This window comes from Solanum lycopersicum, chromosome 4 (assembly GCF_036512215.1).
Source record: "Solanum lycopersicum chromosome 4, SLM_r2.1".
NCBI classification, from domain to species: Eukaryota; Viridiplantae; Streptophyta; class Magnoliopsida; order Solanales; family Solanaceae; genus Solanum; species Solanum lycopersicum.
The window spans coordinates 31,382,714-31,407,145 of NC_090803.1; the positions used below are offsets into that span (position 1 = coordinate 31,382,714).

At 35.2% G+C, this 24,432-nt stretch overlaps 1 protein-coding gene across 1 annotated transcript; it reads right to left on the reverse strand.

Annotated features, from left to right (window-relative positions):
* Window positions 1–2,160: 2,160 nt before the first annotated feature.
* LOC101252168 (uncharacterized) lies at window positions 2,161–22,964 on the reverse strand. Its single transcript, XM_004237186.4, has 12 exons — window positions 21,536–22,964; window positions 20,283–20,390; window positions 16,778–16,864; window positions 15,907–15,960; window positions 15,569–15,714; window positions 15,209–15,359; window positions 14,987–15,124; window positions 4,534–4,605; window positions 4,373–4,446; window positions 4,006–4,147; window positions 3,223–3,301; window positions 2,161–2,423 (listed from the first exon to the last, which is right to left on the reverse strand). The coding sequence occupies exons 1-12, from the start codon at window positions 21,683–21,685 to the stop codon at window positions 2,326–2,328; spliced, it is 1,299 nt and encodes a 432-aa protein (XP_004237234.1). The 5' UTR covers window positions 21,686–22,964; the 3' UTR covers window positions 2,161–2,325.
* Between the last annotated feature and the right edge of the window lie 1,468 nt (window positions 22,965–24,432).

A 24,432-nucleotide genomic window follows, 5' to 3' on the forward strand; every position in this document is an offset into this window, starting at 1 on the left:
AATACAAAACACCTGAAATTAACATTGATAATCACATTCCCCTCTATTCCTCTAAGCATCCAGACGATTGAAATGAGACTATCAAAATAGATTGTGTCGATTAACAAGATACCAAAACACTCCGCTGATTGAATGATGAGAGCTATAGTTATTCATAGGGGTTATGTAATATCATACAAGAATCATGATAATATTAATTGACGAAACGTAATATCATTAACATGCTTACTTATCTTTCATATTTACTTTAATGATGACATCACCCATTGGACAAAGATTCAACCAACACTCACTTTAACAAGTATATCCGAACATGGAAGGACTTGTTAAAGCCAAATAAGAGTTATTACATTGCTAATGGTCAATTAGATCGGGTCAAGCACGACTACTCTTTGGTGTCCAAAGAAGTTAAATTGTCTTTTACAGACCACACAATGACCTTGACATTTCAACGCACAAATTCATTGATGGTTTTGAAACTCCTAGAGAAATTGCAAAATGACACCATATTTGCTAAATCTCCAAATGAATAATTGACTATTTACATTCTCGAATACATAATACCTTTCACTATTCAGACTTGATTTGCGTGTTAATCATGTTGAATCCCTTCATTGAAATTATGAATTTTTCATCGTTTGTAGATATTAATATAGTGATATATTTAATTACAATGTTCTTGTAACTGAATCTAGCACGGATCATATAATTGTTGAAGGGAGAATTTTTTGCAGTAAATGACAATGCCTTAAAGATGATCAATTGATTCCTTGCTTATGTGACGTTAGTGTCTCGAGATATCAGACAACCTGACTTGATGATACACAACTTTCACGGAGATGTTAGCCAATGAAGAGCAACTTGAACACGTTTAAATAAAACCCAAATTACTACATACACCAAACAAATTATAAGTTGTACTACAAACTTATAATTACTTGCCTAATAGGGAGAAGAAGATATCTAAGAATAAACTACCAGTGATATAGTTTTATACAATAACACGTTTTGAGTCGGAAATCAACACATTTACATGCTGTGTAATATAAAGTAGTTGAATTTAGTCGTCCTGAGCAAATAAGTAAAGATTCGTAACATGACAAGCACAATTTCGTATTTAAAGTAAATGTCTATTCGAGTGATAACTTGTTTTGTCCTCTACTGAAATAATGGGACTACCTAACTATTATGCATAGTCGATAGCTGCAAAAACAACTAAAAAATGTTTGTCACCATTGTATCCATTAAAGTGAACACCTACCTTCTTCTACTATAATCTTCAATGCAACATCTATTTCTTTTTAAATATAAATGCAAGGTCAAACAATTCCAAATGTTGGGACCAACTATATAGCACTTCTAAGAATGGTCACGACGACAGTATTGGTTTATGACAGAACAATCACATCAAAAGACAGGAACGACATACACAAGAAACATTGTCTACAAGGAAGTATTAGGTGATATATTTTGAAAATAATGAACCTGCAGAAAACACAAACATTACATGAAGCTAATGAACTTATCCATAGGTCAACTAATAAAACTTTCATTAATTTTATTCATAGGTTCAATTGGATAAGAGACGAGATGACCATCAACATGCAAATTTCGAACAAGACGTGTAGATTTAGTAGATAACAAGTATGATACAAATGACGTGTAGGCTCGGTCAATAAGTAAAGTTTCAAGAAAACGAAATAATCAAAATAACTAAAAATGAATTGACCAAGGACAAATAAATTTTTGCCCAAAATTTAGATGTAAAAATCTGGTGCTAATGTCTTCTCCAATTATGTAGAAGTTAAAATTGATGGATAGACCTATTTTGCATATTTAAATGTCATTCGAAAAAAATAAACGAAACAACCAAAAAAAAAAAGAAGAGCAAGGTTGAGTAAGCACAAAAAGGACCCGGCCAAAATCTATAACACTGATAAAATGTTGTTGGACGGACCTGGAGGTATATCAGCAATACCTCAACTTGCTCCACAAGTTTTGGCCATTAAATTTGATTTCCAACATCTATCGCCTCTTTCATTCTATTATAGTTTTTTTTTCTAATTGAATTGGAACCGAGTGCACAACCAAAATCTCTCCTACTTGACAATGATCAAACCGTCCTTCCATTTTTTGACTTTGGAGAAATAAATGGATGGCTAACTGTAAAATAAACTTTATAACGATAAATTTGCTGAACCAAGGATACAATGACCCACAATTGGGTGCTAACTACTTGGAATCACAAATCAAAACACATGTACAGATGCCACATCACATCAAAGAAAACTTTCTTTATCCAAGGTATGGGGTGAATCACACAATCTACTCCAATGTCTTCAGAAGCCTAAACAGACCAGCAGCCTCTCTAATCCTTGAGAACTCAATGCAAAATGCCTGTACTTCAATGAACAGATCTTGGACTGCAACAAACAACACAAATTAAGTGCTCACCCAAGCATTAACGTGTATCATGGACCACAATTCAGTGAGACAAGCAAACATTAAAAGGTATCGTTTAGTTTCAACACAAGTTATGATGGAATAATTTCACAGTAAATGTTTAATTTCGCAGTAATGTTCCGTTTGTTGTATTAAAAATAATATGCATTGTATAGTTTCTAAGAATAAGTTGTTTGTTTACAAAAATATCCTCCAAAATGTAAAAGATGTGAAAAGTAACGTACAAAAAGGATTTGAGGGGGTATTTGTTATTTTAACTATTTTATCCCACGACTAATTATTAATCCTTAATCCTGGGATAATTTATCCAAGTACCAATTATTAATCCTGCAATAACTTGCTCCAGGATAGAAGAGTTAAAATGACAAAACTACCCCTTGAAACCCTTTCTGTACATCACTTTTCATATCTTTTGCACTTACGGAGGATATAATTGTAAACAAACAACTTATCCAATTATTAATCCTGGGATAAGTTATCCGAAGCTTTGTAACCAACCAAAGTATTACGGGGAACTAAAAATTTATCCCAGCAGTATATCTTTATTATCCATCACACTAAACGTGTCCTGTAGGCTGGTTTGATGCAACTAGCCTCTCACAATTATTATCCCAGTCATCCTCTGTTGCAACCCCATCAATAGATTGGCGCTCACGCCCCAGAGTTGAGTTCTCAAACTACTCAACATACACTGTATGCAAATATGCAGTTTTTCTATCTATTTATTATATCACTAAAGTAATAATAATAGACACTTACCATTGATGATCTTATTCCGGATCAAGCTCTGTAGGAAAACACAGACCAGTCTTACTAGTCTGTTTTGCATATATCTATCCTGAAATTTTTGGAAAAGAAATATGAAATAACACAAACAATAAGAATAACATCATAGATTCTAGGAACGCTAATCATGCTAGTAAAAGGAAATCAATGTGTGTATGTCATGGGTCCTCTCCTTTCTACATTAGAAGAAATATATGTAGGTAAACTGAAATCTGAACAGAGGCAATGAGATCATGTCTCTCTTCCCCTCTTACATCTCCCATGCATACACTAGAGCCACTGCCACCAACTAATATGACAGAGAAGAATAGAGTAAAACAGATTCACATCCCTTTTGCTATGATATTAAACATCAGTTCACTGACTTCACCTCTTCACCAGCTATAACAAAAATAACAACATGATCGAAACAGAATGAGACACAAAGGTCATTACAATCTTCAGAAACAGGATAGTTGCAGTAGCTTACACTTTTTACCCACATTGGCAGTATTTCACCCCTTAAACATGTTTTATTATAAAGAAAGTCTGAAAATAACCTATATAAATACCAAGTTTTGTCTACTAAAACACCAATCTGAAACTGATATGCACAATATGGTTGAGAAACTAACTCAAGAATAGCATGGTGACCCAAGAAACTCATGGTCAGTGAAGAGTTTGATTGAATGACACTCTAAATGACCTAACGATTGCTAGTCAAATAAATTAAGTGAAGGTTCAATTAATAAGGAAGAAGTTAAGCAGATAGAGGACCTTGATGTTCTCGCAGGAAGATATACAATTGGTGATGTACATATGTATGAATTCAGTTGGCAATTCAACTGCTTGAGTGAGCCTGTTAACAACTTCCATAGAATGAAGACTCATCTCCATATTAACAAGAACTGTAAAATATCTGCAACCACAAATAAACTGCAGAATCTCAGAACATGTGAAGTTTGGTGCTCGCATATCCAAATAAAATACAGAATGCTAGCTCTGTAACTTCCAACAAAAAGTTTGAATAAACCACCCAATTGACACTTAAAATATATGAACTAGTATATGGCTCTGAAATCGTGATCAAAAGGGTATCAGGTATGCAAATCAATGAACAAGGGAAAAAGGAACAAAGGCATACTCTGCAATCTCTGGTGAATTCACCAGTTTAACCAGGACTTCAACTGCAATAACAGGATTGTTCTCCACAAGTTCCTGAAAAATATACATAATTCTTCAGAATCAAGCACAAGCCCTAGTTATTAGTTACTCACAATACATTTAAGGTTGCAGAGTTCATACTGGCAGTTTCCTTGGTGTCAACCCACAATGGTAGACAAGTTTTGGATCATTCGCCAACTCCAATAGTACTTGCTGGTCAAGAGAACAAGAAACAATTTCAAAAAATGTCTAATGGATGCAATACAAGTCTCAACAAATATGCATGAAGAAGAATTCTGCACCTAATGAGCTTTTGCACGATCATTACTCTCTTGATTGTCATAACAAAAACAAAGAACTTCCTATGCTAAACCAAAACTTCCCATAAAGAATTACTTTGAACAAGGAATGAACAGCTTCCATGTAATGAAAAGATCTGAAAGAATACTATCTGACCAGCTGGGTGCAGAGCTTCTTCATTCTATCAAGAATATTGATTCAAACAGTGAACGACTGCCAAACAACAACAGCAAATACACGGCAAAGTACATCCGTTTCTAACCAAACATGGTAAACTAGGGCTAGAATAAGGCAACATGAAAAGTGAGCCTAGATTTCAGTCGGAGAGCATAAAGGAAAACCTTTCATTGTTGGTCACAAATTCAACAATATCACTGAGAAGATATCACAGGCGGTTATATGATAATATTGAGTTATATCATTGTCCCGTGTGGTATATAGGACTTCCTAAGTACTTAAAAAGTTTTTGGATGGTGGCTCAAATTCTTCCGCACGATATCAAAGAAGACAATTTGTAAGCTCATTCTCACTCATAACTTCACCATGTACTGTCAACAATTACACCTCAAATGCAAACAAAGTGGGGTCAGCTACATGAATCCTCACCAACAATGTTGCTCCATTTAAGTTCATCTTAGGCTAATATCATACAAAGTAAAAATAAATGACAATGTCACTCCCCAAGGATGTTAAGCTATATAGTTGTTCCACATGGAATTTATAGGATTTTCCAGGAGTTAATAAAGGTTCTAGGCTTACTCCAGAAATTGTCTTAAAAGTTTTAGTTGCATGCTTAAATCCGCTCACAAGTACAAATAAGTTGCAAGGAGGTGAAACTTCATTAGCTACAAAGTCAGTAGAAGATTGATCCCTTTTTTTGCTGACCGAGAAATCCGTCTGGAGCAGACATTTTGAGTAAACAACCTTCAAAACTCGGGGATGATGAGTGTGCCCCCTACACTTCTCCACTAATATACCATAGTTCACCTAGGGGCCAATTCGTAAAGGATTATTAATCCTATTCTAACATACTTTATCTAGCGTTAGAAGGAACTTAAAACTTATCCAGAAAATAGACTTCCTCAATTATTTTCACAACTATATTAAAAATGTCACAAACACTACACCCACACCTTCATCTCCCTTCCTTTCTTTTACAATGGCCAGCACCACCCACCAACATCTATATTCCCCTTTATCCAAACCTTTTTTAGATCTAAAGGATAGATTTCTTCAAAGCTCACGTTGCTTCATATTCCCTTCATCGCAATGTCATTCACTGCTTTCGTTCTTTTTGTATTTTTTATGAAGTGACTTCAACAGAAAAAAGCATCAAGAAGATTGAGTTGTGATAAGATATGTCATTGACTGTTACCTTAATAAAAAATAAAAAAAAAGGATATGCCATTGAAGCTTTCAAAATAGTTCTTGGCTTTTATACCACAAAATTTTGACTATGCCCAAAGCTAGGGAGCTAATAAGTCCAGAAACTGATCTGGACTATTAACTGAGTACAATCTAGACCATCAAAGTAAACTAGCAATAAATTTAACCTTTAAAGAACCACAAGATGTCATTGAAGCTTATAGAAAAGTTCTTGGTTAATTAAAAAAAGGATATGCCATTGAAGCTTTCAAAATAGTTCTTGGCTTTTATACCACAAAATTTTGACTATGCTCAAAGCTAGGGAGCTAACAAGTCCAGAAACTGATCTGGACAATTAACTGAGTACAATCTAGACCATAAAAATAAACTAGCACTACATTTAACCTTTAAAGAGCCACAAGATATGTCATTGAAGCTTAAAAAAGAGTTCTTGGCTTAATTTTTGTTAAAAAAGGATATGTCATTGACGGTTTCAAAAAAGTTCTTGGCTTTTATACAACAAAATTTGACTATGCCCAAAGCTAGGGAGCTAATAAGTCCAGAAACTGATCAAGACTATTAACTGAATACAATCTAGACCATCAAAATAAACTAGCAATACATTTATCCTTTTAAGAGCCACAAGAGTAGACACACCATCAAAACGTCTCCTGTTCCTTTAATGTTCAAATACCCAAAGAAAATGCAAGTCGGTATCATTCTCCAGATAGTCTTGATGGATTTATCAACTCCACAAATACCAGCACATATATACTTTCCTAACTGATTGAGTGGCCTATTTTTAGGCCAAAAATGCACATGAGAATGCACCAAATATCAGAGGCAACTTCACAATGTAGAAAAAAAGATGACAAAGATTTTCAGTTTATGTAACAACTATTGAGTGGCTAAAACTGCTCTCTTCTAGTACACTCATCAAAAAAGCCACTACAATTATCTTTTTCCAATTTGCAAATGTATTGAAAGCATTGCATCCAAAATATTTTATTGGAATCAATGATGACCCATTCGGACAAGCATCAGTTCCCAAAACGAAGTTGCATGACATTAGGCATGATCCAAATCCCTAACTCACAACATCAAGATCTGACCCAAACAAGGCAGTAAATTGGTTCATTCAGTCGGTGACTTTGCCTTTAGTCATGTTCAACTAGAGAACAAAAACAGTCACCTTTGGTGGAGAACTGAGGCAATAAAATGACATCACAAAGAAATGAGAGTTCAGCGAGCAACAATCAACCAATTGGTGATGACCCAACAGAAGGGAGGAGGGAAGAAGCTGGGAAAGACAGTTTGCCTTTTTTCTTTCATTCTTTGTCTTTTCCTCATCATCTCTATTTTATTCTGATTTTCATGTTATTTTTATGAAGTAAGATGGTTTCATTAAAAAAGGCATGAAGAAGATGCAATAAGTATAAACGATCTGTAGTAGTTAGCTTCGCTACGTAAGAAAACTATATTAAGACCAAAGAGCTAATGAAGTCCAAAAAGATCACCAGTACTATTTACAAGGGTTATGATGTTCCAACAAAAGATACTAACTAAACACCTAGCTTTCAAGGAGTATGTAGAAGTTGAGATTCCATTAAAACATCTGTGATTCCTCAGTCGGATAATATCCTTTTGATGGCCTTATCAATTCTCCAGAAACACTGGCACTCTGAGGCGTCTTTGATAGTTTTGGAGTAATCCAACTCAGTCCAAAAACTGAATGGAATAGAGCTCCAAAGGTTTGTTGCAACTGTGCAGTGAAGGAAAAGGTTACTATACTCTCGGAGCTTAACAGGCAAGTGCAACATCTGTTAACAAACTGAAAGTTTCTACTGCCAAGGTTATCTTGTGTCGAACATGCACAATCTCATGCTATCCAGGTAAAGTAATTATCTTGATAGGTAATCTAGTCCCCACACGCATGCTTCTGAGGCCATCCTCTACCCATTCTATGCATGAATGTGGTTTTAGGCTACTCTGATTGTGATATTTCCCTATCTAGATATAGTTCTTCTAGGTTGCAACCTTCAAGAGAAGCAAGGAGGGTTAGTAATTCACCGATTTCTCAATCTTGCAAATTCCCCCTGAAGGGAGTTTTGAGCAATAGTGAAGTCTAGATTGCAGGAAATTTGAGATAGATCAGGAAATATATCCATCTGTAAGGATTTCCCAAGCCATTAATCCTCCCAGAATTTACCAAGGGAGCCATTCCAAACATTATAAGTAATTCTGAAAAGATTCACTTCTAATGCTTGCTAATAATTTTCCAAGGACGAACATCATGATGGATTGTGATTTTTTTCGACACCAGTGATTGTGAACTCCATATTTAGCATTGATGACTTGCAAAAGTCAGGCTTCTCCTGCTGGTATCTCCACAACCATTTTATAAGCATGATATTATTGTGGGACTTCAAATTACTAATACCCAATCCACCTTGAGAATTTAGTCAAGTGACTTTGGACCAATTTACCAAGTGAAATTTGTAACATCGGATCATTTTTCCAAATGAAATTTGTGACTTAATGTTTCCTACCCGACAAACTGTTTTCCTATATATGTCCAGCTACATAAAAACTGAATTTAGAATGGTAAATAGTGACCTTTAATACTAATAGGTTGATATGATGTCTAGCACACTATAAAAAGATTCTGATTATAATATTTTTTTTAGTTGCAACAATCATAGCGAGCACTTCATAAGAGTGATTAACACCAACTTTGGCCACATCAAAATCATCACGACCACATAAGCATGGCTAAGCATCAGAGAGGTGTATCAAGTCATTCCATCAGGTAAAAGTACTTGAATAGGAAAACATGTAACTTAGGAGCTGGTTTTAAATCGGGACAGTTGCAGATATTAATTTAAGCATTAAGACAGGAGGTCCCGCAAGTATATGCTATTGAAACAGTGTATGTTGTTGATGGTCAGGTGCCTCTCAATTTACAATTAAACCGAACGAGCATGGATAAAATTATTCATGTTGTGTTGCATTCCAGAGAAAATACTATAGGCGACAAGCAGCCAGAACAGTTGACAGCGGAAATGGACAAAGCAACTAGGTTGTAACCATCTTTGATGGACTCGTTTGAGTAAATATGAGATTTCTGTAAGTTGTTAGCTCGAAGTAAGACGAGGTGCACAGAAACGATGGTCATCGGGAAAAAAATTGACGAGCTGGATATAGTTTCTCTCTAGACAGAGACCAACACAACAATGAATATAAAAACATAGACTAGCCAGAAAATTGGCATTCCTCCTCAAGCCAATGTTATACATCTTTGAATTGAGGATAAAAGAGTCATTGGAGATGAATTACATGGTAATACAATTGCTACAGACAAGGAGATAGCACATGCCTTTGGTAAGTTCCTAAAATTCAAATAGCCATTTAGGTGACAAGTATATACATGGAAGACAAGAAAATGTCAAGGACTCAGCAAAGGTAATGAGGACACCGGGACATGGTCCACAAGAATAATAGGCCTAAGGCAGCCACACATGAAGGCTGGTCTAAGAAGGTGACTAAATATGAAGTGAAGTTGGAGAATTTCAGTTATAGGACCTTGTACAAAATGAACTTCAACTCACAAAATATAAACTTATTCAGCTTTGTAGCAATTCTAGTTTTTGTCATCTCTTACAAAGAGGCTAAAATCTTAAATTGACCTACTTAAACAAGAGGAGAGACAAATAGTGAAATTGATTTGGTATCACGGGCAAAACAAATTCAAGGGACCACTGCTCGTTAAATGGGGAGCTACGCCTATGAAAAGAAGAATTGCTTAGAGGAAATTCTCATTGAGATATGCAAAAGGTCCATTACTGGCATGGTCAGAGGACAAGGTCAATCACGTGTTTCAGACACACACGCCTAATGGAGATGGAGACATCATGTTGACTTTGAAAATCATATATTAAGCCAGCATTTGAATGCTAACTCTGAAGGCTTATGAGGATGGTATTGGTTAGTGTCTCACATTTTGGTAATGGCCAATGTCCCACGTTGGTTGAAGGAATGAATTGTTGTTTCCTTTTTTATGGCATTGGGTGACAATCCGCATGAATCAACAGAAAAGGCAAACGTGTAATCAGTGGAACATTGTTCACCGGGATAGAATGCCGGTCCAACCAGTCTGCAAAATGGGGTAGTGTTCAGTCTTGGTGCCCTCACCTCACGAGCTATACTTTTGAGGTTGAGTTGTGCCTAGATCCTTCTTCCAAATAGAGGACAAAGCACAAAATTCTTTATTATAGGATTAATAAGTGTAACCAAGAGGCCAAAGGCATCCAGGTTATGGTGCGATATCGTTGGATGGTTTTGGCGTTTCTTGGATAATAATGACAAGATGTGAGAAGGAGGTGATGTTCTGTCGGAAGAATGGCACTGGGAGAAGAAGGCATAAAGCTATTTAACTATCCTAACTCAGTGTGGTGGAGAAAAAAAAGCGGGAAAAAAGCGACAAGAGTTCACTTCACCAAAGTGGGAAGTGGGAAGCGAAGCACTCACTTTTTTCAACTAAAGCACTATTTAGTACAAAACAAAAAATATCAAATATGTAATATAAATAACCAAGAACTCAATGGAAATAACATATTTGGCAAATTTTTCAATTCTTACATAAAAAAAAAAAGGAACAGGGAAAACAGAGACTGGACAGTAAAAAACATTACAAAAGTAGAGGGAAAATTGCAGAATATGGACCAAAACAAAGCATAACAGAGAAAGCAATACAAAGCAGAGAAAAGAATTGCAAAACTGAGAGAAAAAAGATAGAGAAGATTATATTGCGAAACAGGGCAAATTAGAGACGGCAGTTCTAAAAAAAAAACTGTAACCAGAGAAAAGAAGAAGATATGAACAATTGAACTTGTCATCGCTTGAAAGAGTGTCACAACAAGAGAAGTGAAATAGAAGGAAATGTTTGGAAAGAAGGCGCAAAGTGTTTTTACGAAATAAAGATAACCTAGTTACTGTCAACCTAGCTTAAGCAGAAAAGCGAGCTTTCTCTCACTTTTAATGAAGTCTCAGTTCTCGCTTCTGGGACTGAAGCGCTCGCTTTTTACCATAGCTTTGCTTCACTGCCAAAAAGTGATACAGCTTCGCTTCGCTTTGCTTCTTGATCTAAGCGACGAAGCGCGCGCTTTTAATAACACTGTCCTAAGTAGTTCCATGTGTTCCTTTGAAGCTTCAACAAAATACTGAAACCAACTACTTTAGGACTTTTAAGGCTAGTTTAACTGACCTCATTAATTCCGACTGCGCTCAACCCAATCATACCAAGTTTCTGCACCATAATTAACCTAGTAATATCATAAAAACTTGATCTAGTATTAAAGGACTGATGCTCTAATGAGGAACTTCTACTGAAAGGGTAATGAAGACAAGAAGAAGTGAAGCCAAGGGGGAGGAGCTCACAATGAGCAAGAAAGAAGAAGGTGTGTGTATTAGAGACGTGAAGATGAAGAACAAAAGTTTGATGATGAAATGGTAATGGAAACTGGCAACAACCGACAATTTTCTACGGAAGGAGGTCATCATTACCCAGTATAGAATGGAGAATAAATGGACAACAAATGTTGTGAACACATGATAAGGTTGTAGTGTTTGGATATCCCAGGAACTTTTAGCCACTAGTTTTAACCCAATCTAGTTTAATGTTGGAAATGGCCTGAAAGAATTCATTTTTGAATAATACATGGATTGGACATTAACCCTTGAAACAGCTCTACCCAGATCTTTACACCCTATGCCAACAAAAACAAGATACTGTGGTTGACATGTGAACAAGACAAGGATTGAACCTACACCTTAATGGACATTTAAATTGGGAAATGGAAAGAATAGTAGCTACACCTTAGAGGACATTTAAATTGGAAATAGAAAGAATAGTCACAATTCAGCTACTTATCAACAAAGGGGCATTCAGTGTCAACTCTGCATATAAGGATCTAAACTTCTCAAACAATCAGGAGGAAGGGTGACCATGGAAGATGATATGAAGAGTGGAAGTGTCTCACAAGGTGAACTACTTCTCTTTATTTATAGCTAAAAAAATAGCATTGACACGTGAAAAAAAAAAAGAGCTTCCAACAATAAATCCTTTATTGTTGGAACAGAGATGGTAATGCAATAAAAAAGGAGGAAAGATGGAAGATTGTCCCAGCATGTAGCTAGTGGTCAATATGGAGAGAGAAATGAGAGACAATTTGTGGATAAGCAGAGCAAAATTCAGAAACTTAAGATGAATTGTTTAGCTCCTTGCTATTATTGAATTAAATAGGACTTGATAGCTGAAGATATTTTTGATGTTTTAGACTATTTGTAAGCAAAGTAACAAATAGGAGATCTAGATGTAAGTTGTAATACTTTTGAAGGGAAACTACATTCTTTGATGCAGCATACCTGCGGCTATATAGTTTAGCAGTTACCATTCTGAAAAAATAGTGTCTTATGGTGGAAGAAGAGATAAAAGCCTGAATGATTCCAACTGTTGCAACTATTAGGTGACCATATTGAAAACCAAAGGATGTAAGATAGGGCCCACCAAAATTCCAAATACCCCCCCCCCAAAACCCCACCCCACCCCGAAAATACCACCTTATTTACTTTAGTTAGATCACTTTAAAGCGTATTCAGCAAAGTGATGGCAGTCTTATAGCCTGTTTGGATTAGCTTTTGGCTTATAAGCAAAAGTAACAAGTAAGAAATCCTAACTTACGGCTTTTGCCTCCTTTTTTTTTAATCATTTTAGCTTAAAATCAAGTGGTTTCAAGCACTTTTTGTTTTGTTTTGACATAGATAATATTGTATTCATCAGCATTAAGGATATGTTGGAGACCTCCAAAAATTGGTTTCCAACAAGAGAAAAAAACAAAAAAGGCTAATAGATTACAAAGAGCCTATAAAATCTAAAATTTGTGCAGCTTCTTCAAGCACTTTTAATTTACCCAAACACTAAAAAAGTGCTTATAAGCTATTTTGGCTTAAAAACACTTCAAATATGTCAATCAAAATAGGATCTTTCCTGCACCTAGCGATTTACTAGCATATTAAATTTAGTATAACTATACCCATTGATAAATTCAAGGGGATGGCAGCCTCCTCTTCTAAGCTATAATATAAAGGGGAGCTTTCTTCTTTATTATCCAACTTTGAATTAATATTAATATTAATAATAGTAGCGTACCCTTTGAGATTCTCTTTAGGGTTTTGCCCTTTTTGTTCTACCTTGAACCATAGCTTGCATTTCTTTAATGGTAAGATTCCTTGTTTGTGCTCCTTCCCTCTTATTCTTCATCTTCTTAACTGAATCACTGCTGCTTTTAATATTTAACAAGGTTTCAAATATCAAATACTGGAGCTTGTGTTCAAGAATCAATTCTTCCCTTTCTAACATCTAAGTTAAAGTCTAACAGTGTAATTATCAAGTGGTATCATAGCTTTGAATGGTTTGGCATTCTTATACTTGCCCGATCTATTGATTTGAACCATAAAAAGACTAAAAAAATTGCTACCATAACTAGGTATTGTAGTCTGCAAATCTTATTATTTTGGGGCTTTTTCAAGTTGGGCTTTTCAAACTCGAACAGTATCCATTTCCCATCTCATGTTCAACCCATGTGTTTGCTTCCTCAATCTATAAGTGTTATAAGAGTCATCTTCTGATTTCTGATAGAGTTGGTGTCTCACCAATTCTAGCCTCAAAGATACCCACCAAGCTCCTCTTTAACACTTCGCCACACTCCTTTGGGCTGCAACTAATGCATATTCTATCCCCCTTCTTTATTACCCTCTCTACTGCAGATTCTTTACACTCTTTATTAGCCCATTCATTGCTCTCAAGTATCTCAGCATAAGGAGTGTTCCCCAAAGTTATGACATTCCTGTGGGGCACTATTGATGCATCTCCCAAACCTTTTTCCCCAATATTCATCCACCCTGAGTTAAACGAAACTCAGGAATAATAATAACTACCCTCCTTCTGCCTCTCAAATTTTTCAGACTGATGTGAAGACAATATAAACTATAGTTCGTAAAGCAGAACACTTCTAACAAAACATATTTTCTTCTTCCACCGCTTCACCATATTCCCCTTTGTCTGGGATGCTTCACGCAAGACCTGAGCAATCCATTCCAGAGTTTTCGCATTAAACACTGTTCTCTTAATGGAATTTCTGCTTCTTTCTGATTTCTATCAGGTCGTATCATCCCCTGCCTGTCCAGATGTTTTCTTGATATTACAGGCCTTGACCTACAGCAAATAAATGCTATCTTCCATTTTTTACTCTCTGGTGTAGAATGGAGTATGTAAACTCTATTAGACTTTGCTACTTCCTTAGAGAAATAGTGCCAGGCTTTTATCAAATTAAATTTACATTGGTTATTAAAAAAACAGAGTAGTACCATCCATCCTGCTTTGATCTACTATTGCCCTGGGTTGACAATGTTCATAGTTGGTATGGTCAAATTGCAAAAATAAAATAAGTCTAGATACCACTCAACAAGGTATGTAATTGAACCTCCAAATCCTTCAAGGAAAAAAATGGTCTAAATGCCATTCAGCCAGGTATGTAGTTGAACCTCCAAATCTTTCTTCTTCTTTTTTGTGGAAATTTAGAGCCATAAAACCAAGGAGGTTTAATAAGTACAAATAAGCAAAACTTGACCTTCTCCAGATAACCAGTTCCCCCTAGTCACTTTTCTCATTGGTATGCAACCCTACGTTTTTCTCACAAAGGTCAAACACGGTAATATCCACAAGGAATAACCACAGAAATCCAAGAAAAAAAGACAATGCTTGACTTACTTATCAGGGAAAAAGCATTTATTTTGTGAATCACCTCATGTAAATAATAATAAAACATAAACAAGCCCGCAGTTAACAATATCCAATAGGAAGCATATGCACCTCTTGTTGAGCAGGTACAAGTGGACCTTTTAGAGCTTTTGCAATCAAATCCCTGACTGCTGCTCCTCTGCTAGTATCGGCACACATTCCATGATCCCATAGAAGCTCATAATTGTAATCGGGGTTTAGCCACACTAGCTGCACCAAATATGAGGGTATATCTAACAGAACTCCAGAAATTGATCAACTTATTCCCTGGACATAAGCACATGTAGTCCTTACCTCTCCATCCAATACAGGAAGCCTGGGAGGATGAGGCCTTATCCATTGAGGTCCTAATCCTTCGAATGACAAATTTGATAACAATCCAGTTATAGTCTCATCAACATCCCCTGATCCAATTTTAGGTTTAGATCCAGGGAGAAGATCAAACCTGAAATTACCCAAAGCTAAATATTACACAATGTCCAAGAATAAGAAAGCAATGACTGATCTGAGTTCTCCACGCAAGATTAATATGATGACAGATGACAAATTTCTCCAACTGTGGTTCTGTGAAGGGGAAACTAAGAAAAATGGGGGGGGGGGGGGGGGGGGGGTTAATCCAAACAGAATACCAAGAAATAAAAGTGAGGAACTTACTCTAATGAATTGCTGTCACAGCCACGAGGTACATCAGGGTCTGGAATGCTATTTTTCACAGAATTGTTCCCAATCAAGCATTGAAACTCTTCTGGTAGAGCTTTACTTCCATACTGCTGTTGCAACTGCTCTCGCTGTGGGAAAGACTGCGAAGTTGAAAATTGAGACCAAAGAGGGTAAGTTATATATATGTAACCACCAGTAATAAAAAAGAAGAGATGAGGATATCAAGGCAATTTGCTGTTGATAGTTTTAAATTAACTGCACTACATATACCCATATTGTGGAGTCAAAACTTCTTATAAGCACATGAATATTTTAGACAATTGGTCACTTACAAGTTGTGAAGTATCGAACATTTTCATGTAATCTGTTGCCGATTGTTTAAGAACCTGCAATGAGTCATTAATTCTGAAACCGTTATAATATTGAATAATCTCAAAATAATCACTCGTGATACTCAAGTTAAACACCAAGATATGTTAAAACATACATTGTAAACCAAATAACACTAACCAAACTTGTAAAAAAAAATTCCCTTTCTTTGTGCCTAGAAGTGAGTGGGACGGGGCATAAATAAATTCCTGAATTTTGACAAGCTTAAAATACAAAAGGTATGAAGAAAGAAAATTTATATACACATAGCATATCCTAAGTGTCTTTGGCATATTAAAATCCAACTTCACTTCAATACTACAGTACACTAAGGTTTAGTTATTCTGTCCTTGTCCCCCTTTAGGATTATGAAACATTTCAAGAACAAATGAAATATATAGGTAGAACTTGCTCAGCAAAAGAAAATTTCCTTCTGGAGATAAGAGCAGTGCAGCTGCTGAACTACATACAAGACCACGGCTCTATTTCCCTATCAAAATAAACGCTAATTAGCAATCTATCATACAGGCAAAAACCACCATACCCAGGAAGTCCTGTGGGTAGATGAACTGTTATTCTTTCTGCAGCAATGGTCCGATTCTTAAGAAAAGGTATATGACCAAATCATAGTAAATCGAAATAACAATTATATTCTCTTATGAATGAGGAAATTCAACATACAGACAACTAGAGCCCTTAGGTTAGAAATGATATCACACAAAAATAACTCTACTATAAGCTTTAAACATTAGATATAGCAAATAATTAAAACCAGGGCTTTTTACCCTCTAAACAGAACCAATTGTACACACAACAGGGAAACAATAAGTAAACCTCTCTGCTACTGGTTGAGCTGGCTGAGCTTAACAACTGAAGAATAAAAGCCCTTTCACATTGTTCAGCTCCTTCATCACAGGCTGCCTGCAAATAAGCAAAACAAAGAACCACAGTGAAAAAATCAATGGTCACTTAATGACAACTATCAAGGAATTCAACCAAGAATGTATCATGCAAATCATATATAGAGCTTATCACTTACAGGTGAAGAAACTGATTTACTAAATTCATAGCTCTTGAAAGCTCATTAAAAAATTAAGTATGGCTCAGGAGAGAGTAAATGAGATGGACAGTTCGTGATCACTTGTAAACGATCAGCTACCAAAGCAGTACAGTTCTGAATTATCTCATTATTCATCTACAGCTCATAGAAAAATAAAGTGTGCCTCTTTCTTTTTTCATTTTTTGTCTTTTTTGAGTCAGGAGCCTCACAATTTTCAGTCTTAACATTTAAAATTTACCCCCAGATATAGCTAATACTGCCCCTTCACTTGAAATTTGAAAATATTGACAAATTGCATGCACCTAAATATCCAAGTCATAATAAGAATTTTATAGAGTCCAAAGCTGGTAAGGACAATCTGGAATCTGCTCAGCTTCATACCATATACCTGTCCTTGTCACCATCTAATCAGCAACTAAGCTTGATTACATATAAGTTATAGATCCTGCTTTTCTTTTAGAGATAGTCATGAACTGGTCCTGCTTGCACTGTGATGGCACCATAACTGTCTTAATCTGCCACAGACGTTTAGAGTCTGCATTTATGTGTTAAAAGAACATTGAAAGCTTCCCCCGTGCACCGAACATTCTACATATAGATGATACTAACAAAATTCTTTATACTCCCTAAAATTTAATGAAACATTTTACCCATATACATAATATATGTTACATGTTTTACACAGCTAAGATGATCCATGGGTTTCTTTTTTCCTTTTCTGGAAATGTGGTGTTCGAGACATCTTTCGCACACTGACTAATTTTACTAGATACCTGCTAGTTTCTACCTCCCAACAGCAGAGATAAGTAACTATATATCCGCTAAGGTTCAAACGTGGGACCTCATGGTTCTCAACCCCTTCATTGACCATTAGACAAACACCCTTGGGATGCATACTCTTGGGTTGTTTAAAAATAAAATGACATTACCTTCTCGAAAATGTTGGGTTATCTCCCTCACCTTCTTGAGTTAAACCTTGAAACAACAATTTAGTACACACTGCCGGCTATCTTCTTTTATTGGAAAATCATGCTATTGCTGACTTTCATAAGATTAAGACAGTTATAGGAGCCAAAAAAAACTAAAGGCAAAAGGAAAATTATTATATTTAGATCAAGATCAGGCAAACTAGAGTCCAGAGGTGCAACAGATTTTCCTTCCAAATTGCACTCTATTTGCATCCTCACCAAATCAATTGATGCACTTCATGTTGCTCGGACTCCGGTGCAGGTACCCGATATGAGTGCGGATCCATAGGCGGGGGTTTTCATTACATAAATTTTAGAATTCAGAGGTGTGAATCCGAGTGAGGTAGGGTGCTAGGATGCAACCAATAAATATATATTATATAAGTATACATTTCAAAAAATTAAAATTGTCAAACTAAAGCCAATCAAATTTAATTCTTTATAAACACCTTGTATTTATTCATAAGACATCTTGTGTAATAGCAAAACCCTCTCGCACTTAATATAACTCTTTTTCTTAACTCTCTATATTTGAGATAGAAACTTAAATATTAAACTAAGTACCCAATGATCTATACATATTTGCTATACTCTTAGGGGTTGCTTGGTACAAAGATTAGTAATGCAGGGATTAATAATGCATGATCATCAATGCAGGGATGGGATTAACAAAGCAGGAATTATTATTTATCAAGCGTTTGGTTCATTGTTTCTAAAATAAACTTTTTCACAATTTTACCCTTGAATTATTATGTTATATATTTCATGTAATTACCATATTCATTATGGTTTAAAACTTGAATGCGAAGTGCTTAACAAATTTAATTCATTAGAGGAAGTCTCACGTCATAGATGAGATGAAATTAGTTTAAGTACCCATGAACAAGTCTTACCTCCCTCCTCTCTTAACAAAACAAGAAAAAAAAACAGTAACCAACGAGATCTACTTTGCTTTCAAATGTAATAATCTTCTTACCTAAATACATTAAAATAAAACAAAATTAAAGAATTTCCAGGTTCATAAAGACAACAAGAATTGCTAAAAAGACTACATGGAGCAAGATTTTGGGATTTGAAGATTGAACAAGTGTGCTTAAGACCTTAAGTATAGTCTATGAAAATCAATTAACCGATGCAAAAACAAGCTGTGAAAGAACAATCATAGCATCACAGTACATCTACCTATGAAACCATAAAGATGAAATCTTGACAACTTCATAACGGGATTCAAGCTTACACCTAGAATAGATCAGAAGCATCATATAATAATTAGGAAGACGTTATTGATAAAAGCATGAGAAACCATTACACATCCTGTTTTCTTGAGGTGTAAGGAAGGCCAAGAACTCCAGCTCCAACTACTGCTATGAAAACAGTAGCAAAAGTTTTAAAGAGAAAATTCCTTTTCAATTAAACTTTGAATACGAACGAAATTGTATCACTTGATGAAAACAGGACAAATGATTCCAGAGAGTAGAATCACGTGAATATGTCAATTCTAAAGGATGTATAAAAAAATTGAGGGGCAATTCAGTCATTTGCTTCCTAATCCAAGTATTAGTAAACCTTGGATTAGTAAACCCTTGATAGCCTTGATATTAGATAAGACCACATATGATGTATTAAGTTATCCAGGTCTTAGGTGTGCTTGAGTTGAATTGTGCAACCAAACATTGTATTGATCCGAGGATTATTTCAATTAATACTCACTACCAAACGGCTCCTTATAGATGTAGTCAAAGCACCCAAGACAATTTGACCAAATCTGGTGTAGATTCAACACACACACACAAATTCGACACGGGTGCAGCAGAGATTTTTGAAAGGGTCCGAGCAACGTAAGGCCTTCAATTCATTTTCTGAATACCTTTGACCTTTCTGCCATCTCTTATTCAGGTCTAACTTTATAGCCCCATCACCTCCCTCAAGATATAACTAAGATTTATGAAGACCTGCAACTACTCATTTTTTCAACTCAATACTTGTTGCAATTGTGTTGTAAAAACCTCGGTTCATGATAACTAAGGAAAATAGAAGAAAACAATTTCCAATAAAGATGCTTGGCTTAAAATAAAGGAACCTCAAGCAGGAACCAAGGATACTGAAGGGTATTTGAATGAGACATTATATTGTTGGTAACATTGCAAAATCTAGCATGAAACACAAACCTAAACATTACAAGAATCCACAAAAAAAGAGAAATTTCAGAAGAAATCTTTCAGAGAGCATATGCAGCTAATATTGGAATTAATATATTATGCATAAAATGATAGCAAATAGAATCATAATGAACATTAAAAACACCACTTACATTTACCAGCAACGAAATGAATGGATTTGAAGAAGGCTCTTGAGAGGAATAAACCTGCAGAAGAATTGCAAAAGCAACTAATCTCTGTGCTGGTTTAAGAAGTTTTTCCTGCAGAGAAGATGATATATTCAGTTTAATAGCAATAACTTGCAAAACTTTTCTTCTCTACAACATACAATGTGAGAAAAGGTCACCTAATCATTCAACTAAACAAATATTTGGAAACCCTCTAATATTCTACAATATATAAATCCACGAAGAACAGGCACAACTTCTAGGTATCATGAAAAAGAATACAGTACAAAGGAAATACACAGTTTCTCGAGCAACTTTTAAATACCACTAAAAGACAAAAGGAGAAGAGGAAGTATGTAGTGGCTTTTCCTGAATGTGGAAAATAAGGACGATAGGAAATTCTATAGCCCAGCCAAACCTCTGTGCTGGTTCCAATTTCAAAAGAACAGAAGACAGTTCCCTCAAACATGCAAAACTCTGATTGCAATTTCTTTTTTTTTTCCCTTTCTTGTGACAACACTAGTGCACACCAGCTTGTGTGCACCTCAACTAATTCACCAGATACATGTTACCTCTGAGCGGCACAAATTCCAGCTAACTCTTCCCACCAAGACGTAAGCTACCTCTATCCACAAACACTTAAACAGAAGGGAGGAATTCGTGTACTGTCGCTTCTGGTGTAACTAGAAGGTTGTGTTGTTATTTAACTCTCAACCACTAGGCAACATTTGGGTTCCTGATGGCAATTTCTTCTAATATTAAGATTGCATACACAGCACCCTAGTCAGGTCTAACAGTTAGATATTAAAATTCCTCAAATAAATTTTATAAAATTTAGTTATTAGCAAATCCTGCAAGTGAAAACTTTCTAAATGCACTAATATCTTTAGCTTGAAAACTCAGTTCCTGCTAAAATAGCAGATATTTTTAAATCATAAAGGAGCATTCTCTTTGTTTCTTTTATTCATATTCATTTGTGTTTCCAGAAAAAAGCAGCTGGATTTAGAAGTTACAATTGATAGTTGGAAATCCATTTTTTCTTTGCTGAAATTGCTTAAATTAAAATGCATCTGCCAAATTTATATTTATAAAATGTCGAAAATTAGTCACCACATAGAAAACCCTAAATGGAGAGGAAAAATCCTTATGTCACATCACACAGCAATTGAAACCCTAAATTTATATCAAAGGTAGTGCTCTTCAGAAAGATATAGATGGAGAAAGAGAGAGAGATTTACGTCAAGTATTAAGGCGAGGGAGAAGCAGGTATAAAATTGTCGATGGGGAGGGAAACTGGATATGAAGTCGGCGACGATCTCATCAAACGGACGATGATCTCCGGCTTTGAGCATCGTCAACAGCATGTTGGATTCTTCCTTTCCTAACATCTTCTACTTCTTCTCTCTCACTCAACTCCGCACCCCCCTTGTTTCTTCTATCTTCCAAAAACTCTGAGTTGTGTCAATATATACATAACATTACAATGGAGATAACTTTCGCATATTTACTCTTTTTTTTCTAATTCATTTTTGGTCAAACCATCTATGTCTTAATAATTTCTTTTATTCTATCTTGCACTAGTAATTACTTGCTTCAAAATGTCTGGTCTTAATTAATTAGGTCAAAAATACATTTTTTTCTCATACTACAGTATATTTTTCCTTTTTTAACACATTTTTCCAAATATTGTTAGGCCTTATTTGTTTTTAATAAGATTAAAACGTTTGAATTTATATGCATATATGAAAATTAAGATTTGGATTGAAATTAAAATGTGAGAATCTGAATACACATTTATATAAATTATCTTTTGAAAAATTAGAAATTAAACAATATATTTCTAAAAAAATTATAACTTAATATACTTTCATCCAAAAAGCTATTTCAAGAATACAAGTATAACCCCCCTTGTTTCAAGAATACGAGTATAACCCCCCCCCCCTCCAAAAAAAAAAGTGTTTGCCTTCTCAAACAATTTTTTCACAAAGATGTGACAACTTCTCCCAAGAAGTTTTGACATCAAAAGAATGTTTTAGTGGTTGTTTCAAAAATAAGCAGACAAAAAAGTTTTTCCTTTCTTTTTGTTTTCACGATTTTACTTAATATTGGTGACAAAAAGAGTTCTTCATATCATTCAAAAATATTATATATATTTAAAACGCTAGATAAATACTCGTAAGAGATTATGAAAACTTACTTATTCAAAAGAAAAAATCATATTTGGTTGAAAAAGGAGAGCAAAAAACTTGAAACTTTGCCCTAGAAGAAAAGTGGGAAAGAAGAGATTCTTTTTTCTGAAATAACGTTTTTTATTTTAAAAGAGTCTAAATGATATTAAAACTCTAATATATATTTGATTCGTTTAGACTTATTAAGACCCGTTTGGAGGCTTCATAAGAAAATAAAACAAATGTACTTAGGGCCCGTTTGGATGGGCTTAATAAAAGCAGCTTTAAAAAAGTACTTCTGAAAGTGCTGAAACTTATTTTTAGAATAAGCAGTTATGCGTTTGGATAAAAGTGCTGAAGTTGCTATATCAAACGTGAAAAGGGAAAAATGGAAGAAAGAGATGTTAGGGTTATATGGGTAATTTGGAGATTGTATAAAAATATTAAGGGCAAAAAGATAAAAATGTGGTCAACTTAAAACAGCTTATAAGCTAAAAAAAAAAAAGCACCCCTACCCCAGCTTTTAACTTTTGGCTTAAAATAAGTTTTTTTTAACTTAAAATAAGTTATTTTGAGTATTGTCAAACAGTTAAATAAGTCAAAAATCAGCTTTTAAGTCAGTTTGACCAGCTTTTAAGCTGAGCCAAACAGGCTCTTAATGGGCTGAATTTGTATGATTAATTCAGACCTTAAAAACAAACACACCTAATATGTTGAATCTGAATGATTAAGATTCAGACTTTCGTTAAATGCAAAGAAATAAGAATGAGGCCTTAGCGTGATTAATAAATTAAGAATGGTATGATATATCAAAATTTTAAGGGTTCAAGAAACTTATCTCAAGTTTTGTAGTTAAGCGAGTTGTGAAATAAAAGTTAGCAAAAGTTATCGCAAGTTCTGTTTTAAAGATTTCTGTAAAATTTGGGTCAAATGTCTTGGAAAATTTCCTATATGTAAAGATTTATGGGACTCGCGCCCTATGAAATCAAGGTTTATGAGTCTAGTTTCCAATGCATCAAACAATTTGTCCAAGTGACTTCAAAATAGAGAGATATTCGTGTTTTTTGTAATGAATGTGCAGTAGAAAAGGCTAGTGGACCCCTAGTGTTACATCCTCAAAATGAATTAGGATAAATTAGAGTTTACGTGAGTTTACGTGAGTTTCTTGAGTTAATAGCTTGTTAAAATAATTAAGAATAACTTTTGAAGTAAGCTTTAAAGAGTTTTGAAGTCAAACGTCAAGGGAAGACCAAGACATTCGAAAACTAGACTTTTATGTGTTAGTGTGCCTTTGTATGTTGTTCATGTTTTTATGTGTTGCTTGGGGTCTAAAATCAGTAGAGGTGACTAGACTGTCTAGATGAACATGTTTTGTGTTAAAACGTTCGAGTACGACTCCTGATGACCACCCTAAGGGTCCTTGAGAAGTACCTAAATGTGGGCCAAGGAAGCTCCCAGGGCAACAATTTTTTGGAGTCAATGGCGCGTCGCGCCTGACACTCAAATAACAAAACTTGGCTCCACGTCACAGGCTTGTCACACAACTCACACCTCAAAATGATTTCAAACATTAAAATATGAAGGTGCCTCCGCCTCGCGCAGTGACAGCCCAGTTTTGATTGGGTCGTCTAAAAGGCAAGTTAGACTTAATTAAAAAGGTTCAACTAATGTAGGGGTGTTTTGGGTATTTTGGAGGTGTATTATATACTGATTTTAGTTCATTATACATCCATTCCCCAGTCAAAATCCCCAAACCCTCAATTAGAAATCTAAAATTTCAAATCCCTCAAAAGTTCTTCTCTTCCAAAATTCTCTCAAGCCACCATTAAAGGTCAAGGTCTTGGAGGTTGCTAGGAAGGATGGTTTCAACTGATTTCTTCTCAATTTTCTTTGGGTTCTTGAATAATAAGGTATGTGTCACATCCCAAGATGACACCCTAAAAGATAGGGTCAATCTTGGATTGCAA

Bases quoted from the DNA above. Each gene is read 5' to 3' on its own strand.
- LOC101252168 (XM_004237186.4), bottom strand. From the start codon at position 21,685: ATGTTAGGAAAGGAAGAATCCAACATGCTGTTGACGATGCTCAAAGCC. The intron at 15,961-16,777 runs GTTTACTTATTG...GACTCATTGCAG, and splicing joins GCTCAACCAGTAGCAGAGAG to GTTCTTAAACAATCGGCAAC. The intron at 2,424-3,222 runs GTAAGTGTCTAT...TGTTTGTTGCAG, and splicing joins CCGGAATAAGATCATCAATG to TCCAAGATCTGTTCATTGAA.